At 37.6% G+C, this 12,363-nt stretch overlaps 1 protein-coding gene across 1 annotated transcript in view; it reads left to right on the forward strand.

Annotated features, from left to right (window-relative positions):
• Positions 1 to 11,054, forward strand: part of LOC101863310 — a gene marked incomplete in the record, with an annotated part of 84,742 nt that extends 73,688 nt beyond the window's left edge. The window contains 4 exon segments of the mRNA XM_013079794.2: positions 190 to 294; positions 1,105 to 1,171; positions 2,924 to 3,127; positions 4,841 to 11,054. Coding sequence (XP_012935248.1) covers positions 190 to 294; positions 1,105 to 1,171; positions 2,924 to 3,127; positions 4,841 to 5,895 — 1,431 coding nt within the window.
• Between the last annotated feature and the right edge of the window lie 1,309 nt (positions 11,055 to 12,363).

Genomic DNA, 12,363 nt, shown 5'->3' on the forward strand with positions numbered 1-12,363 from the left:
CCCCCTCACCCTTGCACTCACTTTTGTATACACGTACTTTGTTTGGCAATTATTTGTAACCCATATGGACATCATTTCTAACATGACATTGATTCTTATAATGGACTGAAGCTGAAAATACTTGGCAATGCTTTATTTTAAGTGTTTGACCCAGTTTCTTTGTAAAAAAAAACCTTTTTGATGTCGCAGAGTACAAAAGACGATGGTCGGAACTTATCCTCTCTGCCTAACGCTGAAGGGTGGCCTCACTTTCTCATCCCTGGCCTTGAACCTGGGAAACAGTACATGCTCTATGTATGTTGATTTACAAGATTCACTTTTTTCTTTTGTTTTCAAATTTATTTTGTATCTTCTTACTTCTTTCAATGGTATGAAATTCCTTTTCTTTCAAAGTTATTGAAGCGAACGTGAATATATATGTATAAGACTCTTAAAACCAGTGACTAACACTTTGAACAGATAGACCAGGAAAGGGTTGTGCTGCTAGCGCAGTTGGTGTCATGCTGGACTATGGAGCAGATAGCCTTGGTTTGAATCACAAATGGTGCCTTATGAACTTTGGTTGTATTGGGGAGTTTTAACGGCTCTCCACCATAGGGAGCTAAGTACAGTCCTATCAGAGATGGAAAATGAATTAGGAAATCCTACCTTTTGAATACCATTACAGTTTTGAAAGAGTTATAAAACCTAAACAGTTTTGCAATTTTAGACCTGAAAAAGGTAGCCTACTAAAAATGCAGTGCAAACTTCCTCAAAGCTTGACTTTTTTTTAAAAATACTGATAGGTTCATTAGGCTTTGGTAGAGTTGAGATAGCTTCAAAGGCCTTTTTGATATATGCCATTTGTTCATGAAAAATCTGATTAACACAATTGTTAAAATATGGCATGATATGTTACCATTTCCTTCAAAACTAGGGAAGATTTTTTACTTCTTTTTGTCTTTCACAGCTGAAGCAGTTGTGGAGATTTGTGTTTTATTTTTTCTATATGTAAATGTTGTAGTCCCAAACAAGTTTTCACCAAAGAAAGAAATCTGTCTCAAAAAAGTTTTATTTTAAATTTTCATTTGGTAAAATATTTCTCATGCTTCTCTTTCCCTTCAGATATGGCCAAAAAACAAAGATGGACAAAGGATGCAACATTACATAATGACTAATCCTTTCAAACTGAGTAAGTCTTTTTTAACATAATCAAGGTTCAATTTAGCTAGGTATTTTACCCTATGGTATATTGTATTCCTCATTTGCTGTATGTTTCTCTGAACAGATTTTGTTTAAACTACAGTCAATTTCTGTTCTGAGTCATGCTTCGCAAAGGGACTTTTGCATACAACAAAAAGAATTCTTTTACAAAATGTGCATTATAAACCAAAGTATTCTTATGAAATAAAGTGAATGATAAAATTGCTGTTTCAATTAAGGTCATAAGCTGTTTAGCATCAGAATGAGAGAAATCGCAGAACATGAATTTCTCATAGCTTATTGTGACTTCAGCAGTGCATTGTGAATCAATGAATCTTTTTAGCCTTTTTGTTGATAAAAGTCTGTGGTCTTACTAGTCGCTTACGATATGATTAGGCAACCAGTATTCCTTTGAGACCTGATAATTAAAGTTAAATCTATTTACATTGATCTCATATTGATGTTTTTCGTGATTAATCTTGTACCTTATTAATGGAGACCCACCACAGTTGGGATAAACTTTGAATTGGTGTACTTTTTGCATAGGGATTTAACATTAAACATTTTTTTGTGGGTTTTTTTTAAGATATTTTGTTAAGTTGAGAGTGTTATGGTATTGTGTAAGTGGAACACTTAGCCTCTGGGTTGTCTTCATAGGGGATAGCAAACGTGAACGAGAATTGTATTCATGAATTAAGTGACATAACAACAGTGGATTATTTGACTACCGACTCAGCTGCTTTTGTGGAGAGATATATATATATATAAGAAACTTCGAGTAAACAAAACGATTTGATCACTGTACATCTATTAACTTTCCTATTTCTTGAAACTTTAACGCTAAGGAAAGCTGAACATGTCATTTTATGGTACTAGATTTATAGAGGAAAGCCAGAGAGGTGATGAACCCTTTTCTTAAATATATAACAACAACAACAATAGCAACAGTAGGCCTGCAGTACAAGCAGCAACAATGAAAGCGACATTAACAACAGCAGCAACAGACTATAAGAAGTGGGTGGTTGGCGGGTGCTCTGGTGTGGTTTGCTTCTTCTTTCCTGTCAAACATCTATCGTCCTTATCTCCCCTTCTTTTTTTATGTTTGTTACTCTCTTGTAACAGCTCTAATCTTCTGGCGCTCATATGACCTTATGCAGTTGCGAGCGCCGTAAAACTTCTACTAAAACTAAAAAGACTGTAAGAATCCTTTGTGAGCCCATGCCATCATACAGACAGTAGCGGATTTTTGATACAGTATTTAGTATGGCTGTTGTGATGACGTGTGAGAAAGAACTACTTTTGTCTGTCAGTTCACAGCTGGAAGTGGGGTCTATGTCAGAAGCTTCATTTTACGAGTTATTTGAGTCAAAATTCTGCACTTTAAGCACAGTTAATAATGTTGGGTGCAATACAGGAGACCTTGGATCGAATTCTTGATGAAAACTTTTTAAAATTTTCATTTGTTTGGGGAGATTTTATATATCCCCTTCCCCTTTTCTGCCTTCCATTTCATTCTATCATGTTTCAAATAGACTTGAAATCAGCAATCCAACCTTTTGAATTAACTCTGTGTGGACAATATAATCTTATCTTTCCTAAAATGTGTGCTGAAAAAAAATATAAGTAGTGCATAATAGGACTTGCCATAAAAAATGGAGTCATTTTGCCATTGTCATAATGTACACAAACACAATAATTTCCTAAACTCTATCAGGAGCTTGTACTTGCTGTTGTTCCTCAGGCGCAAAGGAAAGCAAAATACCCGCCCCCCAAAGTGGCACAGGAAATACACCCGTCATCATCGGTTGCCTTGTGACTGCTGTGGGCTTAGTGGTCGTCATAACATGTGTGCTGATCAAGGTGTGTCGAGGCCCATGTGCTGGCCATCTGGCCTTCATGGACTATTTCACCAGCAGTAACAACAACTCCAGTCAACGACCCCGTGGTCAGTATTATTATATGGAGCGTTCTTGTCTTTTTCATCTGCTGTCCTTGTACTTTAAAACCTCTTCTGCATGTATACATGGAGCCTGGAATGGCAAAGTTTTGCTATCTGACAAGCTGGACTGCCACTGTATAGCACCTGGCTAAAAAAATGTTGTCAAACATTACAAGTTCGGGTTCAACGAGGGCGGTATAACTTTTTTTTTCTGTCGGGTCATTCAATCTTTCTGTGCAATGTCTACAACTTGAAATGAGCTACATGTAAAAGAGAACATGTTACACCTGTACAAATACCTTGGAAAGGTACAAATTAGTTTCATTATGGACTTCATATTTACTTGTAAATGTATGGGAGAGTCTGGGGTAGTGCATTTAATTTAGTGATAAGAAGTGCTGCACTGACTGGACACACTTATAGGAGGTGATAGTATCACCAAGAACATTGCACAGACAAAATGTTAGAATCAAACATTAATTTTCTAATTTGGTTTTTAATGTAAGTAGACACAGTCGACACAGTTAAGATTTTTCTAGGAGGCAGGCTTCGACCCTACCTGTCAGGACCAACCCATGCTGAGAGGGATGCTACATCCCAGCAGAAAAATAGATATATACTTGATAAAAATTCTACCCACTTGGGAATAGAACTCAGGTCTTCTGTGTATGATGATGACGCCCCTAACTGCCACAGCACACACGCTGGTATAAAAGATTTTAGAGTTATGAAATAACTGAAATTCTCATTTCATGTCTGCCAAAAACGGTATAAAATAGATGTAGCCAATTAAACCAGTTGGAACAGTCAAAAGCTGACAATTTGTTTACATATACTCATTTAAACTTCTTGAAGGAATGGTTTAACTTTCACTTATGTCTGCATCCCAGTAATCAATATGATGGTCAGATTAGAACAAAGACCGTGGCTTTAATGAAAGTGCAGTAAAAGTTCGGCATTCTTCACCAATAATCTTGAAAAAGATAGATAGATACCTGTATGCCAGCTTTTGCAAGCTAAATGTCTTCCTGAGTGCCATTTGAACATTTAGAAAACTATTTCCTCTAAAGAATTGAGATGGTGTATAATAATGTTAAAGACCATCCTATGATTCTCTCACTTAACCATTTTATTTTTGTAAGATGTGTAATTGTGCTGATATGTAAAAAGTGAGGCAGCGTGGTGGAATCAGGCACTCGTCAATTTTTGGGCATGAAGAGTTATCGGTGTCATCTTAATTCTTGTTCACTTGTCTTTATTTAAATGAAAAAAATATCCATTTATCTTGAATACAAGTCGAGATATTTGCGAATGAAGGAGGTGGGGGTCACCTGTTTTCAGAAGAAAAATTAGTGAGAAAATAGCCGTCAAAGATTCGTTATTTCCTTAGCTTAAGAGTCCGTGGTAACTGAAAATTTACATTTTTTGTTCCTTTAATCAACATTTTTGAGAAAAATCCAAACAGAAATGAGTTCTTGAAAGGGCATGAAAGGTGTTGAGCCAAAAAACAAAAATTTGATAATAATTCACAAACCTGCAGAAAAATGCAAGTTTCTTCACTTTGATTATTTTGACGAGAGCCTGATTCCACCACCCTGCCTCACATATACTTTATATCTTGTGTTACAAAAGCTAATATTATCATTTTTTATTTTCTTCTATAAATATCAGCAAGTCTTATCTTATGTTCACTTTATTCATTATCCTTTTCTTTCCCAGCTCTGGTCATTTTCTACAAGGAAAGTGAGAACTTCCTCAAAGCTGTGGAGAATCACTTGATTTTCTTGCAGCATTATGTGGATGTTGTGTCTATCCATGAGCAGCATGGCGGGCTGTGTAGGTGCTGTCCAATAGCCCCCAAGCACACTTGGATTGACCGGGAAATCAAAGACAGGATTATAGTAATCTACATGTCGCCGTGTATACGAGAACTCATGGGGACAACCGATCTGTCACAGGTGCCAGGCGCAGCAAAAGATCATGATGACGTGTGCCTTTACGCTTTACAACGTTTACGAACAAGTGTCTTACAAAGTACTGTGGCTTTGATACGTCTTGTCACATTTGACTGTTTTGATGTGACAGACTCACAAGTGACCATAACGGATTTCACCGTTCCTGGTACAACAGTGAACTTACCTGTTCCGCTTGAAGTAGCAAAGCCTGGATCCGACGGTAGTTGGAAGCTGACCAATATTGACCAATTGTTACTTGAACTGCGTCGGTATAATGATTTCCCAGATTCCAACGTAAGCTCTCTGGACAACTGGCGAGTGTGGAAGGAAGTTCGAGAAGCAGAGAAATTTATCTCATTGTGTGGAAAAGGAACTGGCAGTCAGTTCACGCGTGTGGATGACATGAATGGGATGAACGATGATGTCCCTTTGAGCCAGTTTATATCTCAAGATAATCTGGACTCAGACAGTGTGGCTTTTGATTGTTTAGATACAAGTCAGAGTGTGAATGTGTTCAGCGATGATATTCCCCTTGGTCGGTATGACTCCAAGGAGCACGTTGAGTCTGCCAGTGTTTGTGTAGATAGTGATGATGTCAGTGAAGATGAAAACACAGTGGGCCTGACCTTCTCGTCAAAGGCTTATGAGCCTCAGTACGGACAACTATACGTGGAACCGCCTCGACTTCCTCAGAGGCCAGTTTTCCCCCCAGCTATCAACTGTTACAACAGTGCCAGTACAGACTCCTTTTACTCCGATTTGAACAAAGTCAACCTCACCTCGGGCTGGGGGGAGCCCCCATTCAGAAAAGATGTTTGAGCGACTATCAGATTTTTTCCCCTTCATCCTTCATGACTATTGATGTGCGCCCTCTACATTCTCTCCTTCACACATCTGCTCCACGAATCCCCGGTGACTTTCACGGAACTGGCTTCACGTTAACTTATACCTCAATGTCTCCTGATTTGTATTCCTCATGTTCTAACCCTTCCACTGCTATCCCAAGACTTTTCATATATACTTAAGCATCAACAAAGGGTGCTGATGTGTTTCAAGAAAGCTTTCCCAATTTTATTCTAGCTTGGATCAAAGTAAGAGTCAGGACACAAAATATACAGTCTTGAATATAAATTTGAAGATAGTCCGCTAATTTCCTGACTCTGAAAAAGTTTGTGCATGTTTCAGAATGGCTCCCTCGTTCCTTTTCTATAACTTATATTTAATATGTTACTTGACGTGGTAGAATCTGGCGCTCGTCAGTTTTTGGACATGTGGAGTTAATGGTATCATCATAAAGCTTGTTCACTTGTCTTGCTTTCGATGACAAAAATACCCATCTACCTTGAACAGAAGTCGAGATATTTGTGATTGAAGGAGAGGGGGTTGCCTGGTTTCAGAAGTAAAATTAGAGAGAAAATGGCTGCCAAACTCTGGTGACTTCCATAGCTTGAGAGTACTTGGAAAGTGAAAATTTACATTTACATTGTATTATGCCTTTATTCTACAATTGTCAGTAAAATCAACAAGGAAATGTGTTTTAAAATGGATATTAAAGGTGTTGAGCCAAAAAACAAAAATTCAACAAAAATGGCCAATCCAGCTAAACATTGCTTGTTTCTTCAATTTCATTTTTTTTTTTTGACAAGTGCCTGATTTCACCACGATGCCTCACATATTTAGCGTTGTATCTCACCAACAGATCAGATCAGATGAACAATAACAAATGAGGCCTGTAGTTCTTGGCAAAAATTGGTTTGTCTTTCCCCTTCGAAGCCCTTGGATATAGATTATGAATACTGAACATAAAGAAGTAAAACAAATACTAAGTGTTAATTTATTTTAAAGTTATAGGTGACAGGAAAGTGTTCTTAATAGATCTTTCCTCTTCTTCCCCTCTGTGTCTGGTATTTCTGTTCATTGTCTTGTTTTTCTCCAGCTTTGAATGACTGTTCATTGTGTTGTTGTGCTTCTGATTGACGCAAACAAATCAGTTGTTGTAGCTCTAGTTATTGTTTCATTCAGACTTTGCATTTATAAACAAAATGATTGCCTTAGTGTACCAAAGTTTGTTTCATAATGATGATGACAGTGCCACAAAAGGAAATAGTGGTGGGGAATGTTATGTTATTGTAATGAAATGCTACATAGTGATGATGCCATAAAGCAACACTAGCGTTGTTAGCTGATTGTCAAGTTATATGATTTAACAGTGATACTGACATAAAGTTTTATGGTGTCTCTGTAAAGTGAAAAGATAATCATTATAAATTGTATGTTGTCAAGTAAAGTTATAGGGTGACCACATCAAACTATATGGTAGTCTTATTTTAATAATATACTTTATTAATACGATGTGAGGAAGACCGATAGTTGAAAACAGTGGGCCTGCAGTATCTGTAATTTCCACTCATTCTCAGACACTACTGGCCTTAGATCAAAGTTACTTCATGTGAAAGTATGACCCGTGTTTTTCCTTGGAGTCTTATCTTCATTTTCTTCTGTTGAAACGTAATTTTTCTAAATTCTCTTTGTTGACTTTGGTGGCCTCACGATTATGTCGTCAGACTTGTGGAAAGGTGCCTTACTCGGATTATTCTCTCTTCACCCAGATGTTATTAGGTGTATAAGTGCCTGTCATTGTGGGGAGTTTTATTGAGTGCCACAGGAACGTGGGTAAGCTTTTGTACAGCAGGATTTATAAGATTTTTTTGGTAGGAGTGTTTCTTATTTTGTACTTAACTCAATTAGCATCTGTGGTGTAATAGTTAGGCTATTCACCTTGCATGCATGAGAATTGAGTTCTCTTCCCACATGGGAACACATTTCCTTCTGAGATGCATTTCATTCAGTCTAGGTTCACCTGCCAACAGTGTCACATCAGCCTGTCTCCTAAATGACCTGACTGCAATGATATGGACACAAAAGAGTTACAAGAAAGTATAGATTTCATCAGGTGGTATGAGATTGTGATGAAAAGCTACATAATGATGATCCCCTAAAGTAACACTTTTGATAGCTGTATGTCAAGTTATTTATTATTTATGATTTAGCAGTGGTACTGACGTAAAGTTTTATGGTGTCACAGTAAATTTTAGCGTGTAATAGTTAGGCTATTCACCTTGCACGTGCTGCTCAAATCACATAATTTATGCCGGAATCTGTAACATACTCCGCAAGCGTACAGTGGGCCCACTGTGTGTTCGAAATGCATCATTAATCTCTGCAGCAGAGCGACTGAATGAAAGACAGAAGATAGACGGCATTGTGGGCATTTTAAAAACTTATTCGGAGCTTATGTGTCTGAGGGCATTTCAACCCTGTTTATTTCAAGGGAGTATGTGTTCTTTTTTGTGGGGGGTATTCGTTTGTTTTTTTATTTTTGGTTGTTGTTTTTTTTGTTACAAAGACTGATATTACAAGACAGATCGCTCTGTTTTGACAAGTGAGGATTAGTGGAAGAGGTAAGGCGACTTTTCTCACTTCCCATGTTCGTAAATACAGTATTAAAAGAGACTTATCTTCATTACCCAGTTGCCTTCCTTTGTTGACAAACTTTAGCCATGCCATCACACTTCAATTGTTAAAACAACCAAAGAAGTACAACAGATAAAAATGTGCTCTTTGGATGTATTCTCCCTGAAAACATCCAGCATAATATCAAGCAAGTTCATCATATTGCATGTGAAACAGGGGTAGGCAATTTATTCATTGCCTTCTGAGGTCAGATGGCATGTGATTAAGAGTGGAAGACAAACCCATAAAAACATACATTCAATATTTTATTTGTCCTGAAAGTACATATCTAATTACATATTTTCTTAACTCCTTGGGGTCCTTAGAGAATGACCAAATTTTGCCTGCTGGCAGAGGGTGCTGAGTTCGGAAAGGGAATATAATATTATGTTAATGTGTTTATATTTGTTTCTTGTATTAATGTACAGTTTTTAATGTGAGTCAACTGACACTCAGAGGTGTTGGAATAATAATTATATGGATGGATGCTTTCAGAGTTGCCTTCAAGTAAAGCTGTTGTGATTTTGTTACATATGCCACTTTGTCCGACAGGATTAATTTTTTGATACATACAGTTTGAGTTCCAAGTTCAAGTGTTTCTTATGTTTAACACTTGGGTTCACATTATAACAGAATGATTGTCCTTGTAGTGTTGTGAATTCTTTGGTCGTATTCATAACCTGTGTAGTGAGCAGTGCGCATTGCCTGGTCGGCCATAAATCTGTTGTTATTTTGTTGTTGTTTTTTTATTTTGTTTTTGTTTTTGGTATAGGACTTTGTGTTATATTAATCATAAAAACCTCGCATGACTTATGTAAAAGAGGTTGAGGCATTTGTAAATATTATGATAAGATAGACAATTTTGACTTATGTGATAATTGAACTATGTGAAAAGCCTTTTGAGTAAGGGCTCAGGTGGTGTGGTTGAATTCCAGGACCAAGCTGTGTTGTTTGATGCTGAACTTGTTCTAGCCCTGATGGTCGAGTGAGTGACCTGAGGGGTAGGGTAGGTAAAGAATTTTAAAAATCAGCTGTTCGGATTCCTTTGCGTAACGTGCTCAAGTGAAAAATACCACTATACAGGTTGAGACAAAAGTCTTTTGTTATAATGAAATAACATGATATTTGATATTAATTTGTTGTGCTTTAACAGAGTTTTTGTCTTATGAGTATGTTTAAAGTGATCTTTGGAAATTGTTTGGAATTGTAAAATTCCTGCATCACACAGATTTTACCCATTTTTGATGTTGAACAGAAAAACAAGTCGCTATCTTAGAATTACAAAGCTCTATCTGACATTTTTGGCTGTTTTAAATTATCAAAATTCATGGGATCAGAAATCAAATGTTCTGTTTCCTCTATCAAAATCATAAGAGTCAAGATATTCAAAGAATTTCATTCGTAAAAATTAACCATGTTGTGAAGCCCAACACTTTGAAGGTCAGATTTCTCAAAACTAGGTACTGAGGAGATAGAACTTTGTAATTCTGAGATAGCGAAAACAAAGTTCTGCCCCACCTTGTAGAAAAGACATTTCAAGATCCCTTGCATGTGTAGCAATGGCTCGGGGCCTTACCCAGCAGTGTTCTCCTGCTCTTGCTCAATGTTCTGATGTCCCGGACTGAAACAAAGCTTTCCCCCTACTTTGACTTTGACTTTGACGTCTTTTGTTAGATAAACATCTTGTTTCATTACAACAATAAAATTATGTCATCCCTCATCTCTGGCAGTGTCACTGTGACAAATAAAATGGCAAACCTCTACTCTGTCTCATTAACAGGACAAATGAATCACAATGTAGTGGAATTGGCGCTCGTCAATTTTTGGACATTTGGAGTTATTGGCATCATCTTATAGCTTGTTTATTTGTCTATCTTTCGATTTTTTTAAATACCCATCTATCTTGATAAGAAGTAGAGATATTTGTGATTGAAAGAGGTGGGGTAGCCTGGTTTCAGAAATTAAATTAGCAAGAAAATGGCTGCCAAAGTTTGGGGACTTCCAAAGCTTGAGAGTCCTTGGAAACTGCAAATTTACATCTTTCAGTAAAATTCACACAGAAATGTGTTTTTTACATGTAAAATAAGTTGAGCCAAAAAATAAAACTTCGATAAAAAGAGCCTAATGCGAAGAAAAATGCGTTTTTCTGTGAATTCATTTTTTGGACGAGCACCTGATTTCACCACGATGCCTCACAAATGAAACGTAATCCCCCTTACTCTAAAGTCATGGACAGTTAAGATATCATTCCTGTAGTCATTGATAGATACATGTATCTCAAGGAGATTAAAAGTAGTTCTAAGCTCCTTGATGTATCTATATAATGTATAACAGCATTCCCATGCTCTGACGTCACTGACGAATTATTCACCTACTCTTATGTCATTGACAGAAAAACGTCATTCCCTTGCTCTCGCTCATTGTTCTAGTGTCATTGACAAATTAAACGTCACTCGTCAGCTGTGCGTAGTTTTGTCTTTTGATGTTTGTTTTTTGCTGTTGTTTTTGTTTTTGTTTTTGTTTTTTTGTTGTGGGTTTGTTTTTGTTTTTTTTTGTTTTTTTTTTTGGTTGTTTTTTTTTTTTGGGGGGGGGTCTTTTTTTAACTGGGAATCTTTGTTTCCTGGGGGGGGGGGGGTGTTTCCTTTTTGTTTCTTTGTTCGAGAAAAATGCCAGTCCACTTGGACGCAAGTTCACCCTTGTTTGACGGGTATGGTTGTACCCAGATGCGAAGCAGCAATGAGTTCTTATCAAATCTGACAAGCTGCATTACATAAGAAGCAATACATAACCATTAACATTACCGATAGCTTTGGAGCAATAATATTATGCCGTGATGTAACGGCAGGACAATGAAAAAAAGTGTGTGTGGGGGGGCTCTCGTGGTCTAGAGGTATGGTGTTCGCTTCTCATTCAATAGGTCCTGGGTTTGAAATTTAACAGCGACGGAAAATTATCTTGTCTTATTAAATTTTCTCCTTTCACTTTCTTCCCTGCTCTCTATGTTCTGCTTTCGTCTCAACGTTTTGCCTCCTTTGCCCCCTCCTCTGGGCTCCTGACTCTTTCTGCAGCCTTTCTACCACTACTCCTTGGCCCCTTCTTACTACTGTCTTTCAGCCACACCCCTGATCTTAGGGTAGGAAAGATCTAAAACCTAGCCTTCTCAGATAAGGACAAAAGATCTCGGAGGTCCCGTGAGCAAGCTGTGCACGTTAAAAGACCCCTTGGTGGTCCTGAAATCGTTAGGAGTAGGATTCTGCCGCCACCCGGGCAAAATTTTAAAGTAATTCCTACCAAACTGAAAATTAATTTTTTTAAATGTTATGCTTGTGTCACGGGTGCTCATATATGACTTTATGCTGATGCGTGCGCCGTAAAACGCTTACCAAGAAGGGCACTGAACTCCAGTAGGCTACTCAGTTCCCTTCACCTAAAAGTGTCTTGAAACTCCCATTATAGTCACTTTAGGCCAACAGTGTAGCTCAATATTATATTATCAAATATCCATGTGATCCAAACACGATCTCGGGAGACTCGGGAGATCACGGCAGACTTGTTTCGGACTTCACAGTGTCGGTGGCGTACTGGTTGTGCTCTTCGCCCTTTACACAAAGGACTTGTGTACGATTCCCGTAGTACGTATTTATCGAGTACTGTACCGGTGCTCTCATCGGTCTGCTGTGATTATTTTTCTTCATTTTTTTTTTTTAGATGAGAAGGAATATATTTTATTGATTCTTATTTTGGAAGATTGTTTGTATGTGTGTGTGTGGGGGG

The sequence above is a fragment of the Aplysia californica genome, unplaced genomic scaffold (genome assembly GCF_000002075.1).
Source record: "Aplysia californica isolate F4 #8 unplaced genomic scaffold, AplCal3.0 scaffold00004, whole genome shotgun sequence".
Lineage (NCBI taxonomy): Eukaryota > Metazoa > Mollusca > Gastropoda > Aplysiida > Aplysiidae > Aplysia > Aplysia californica.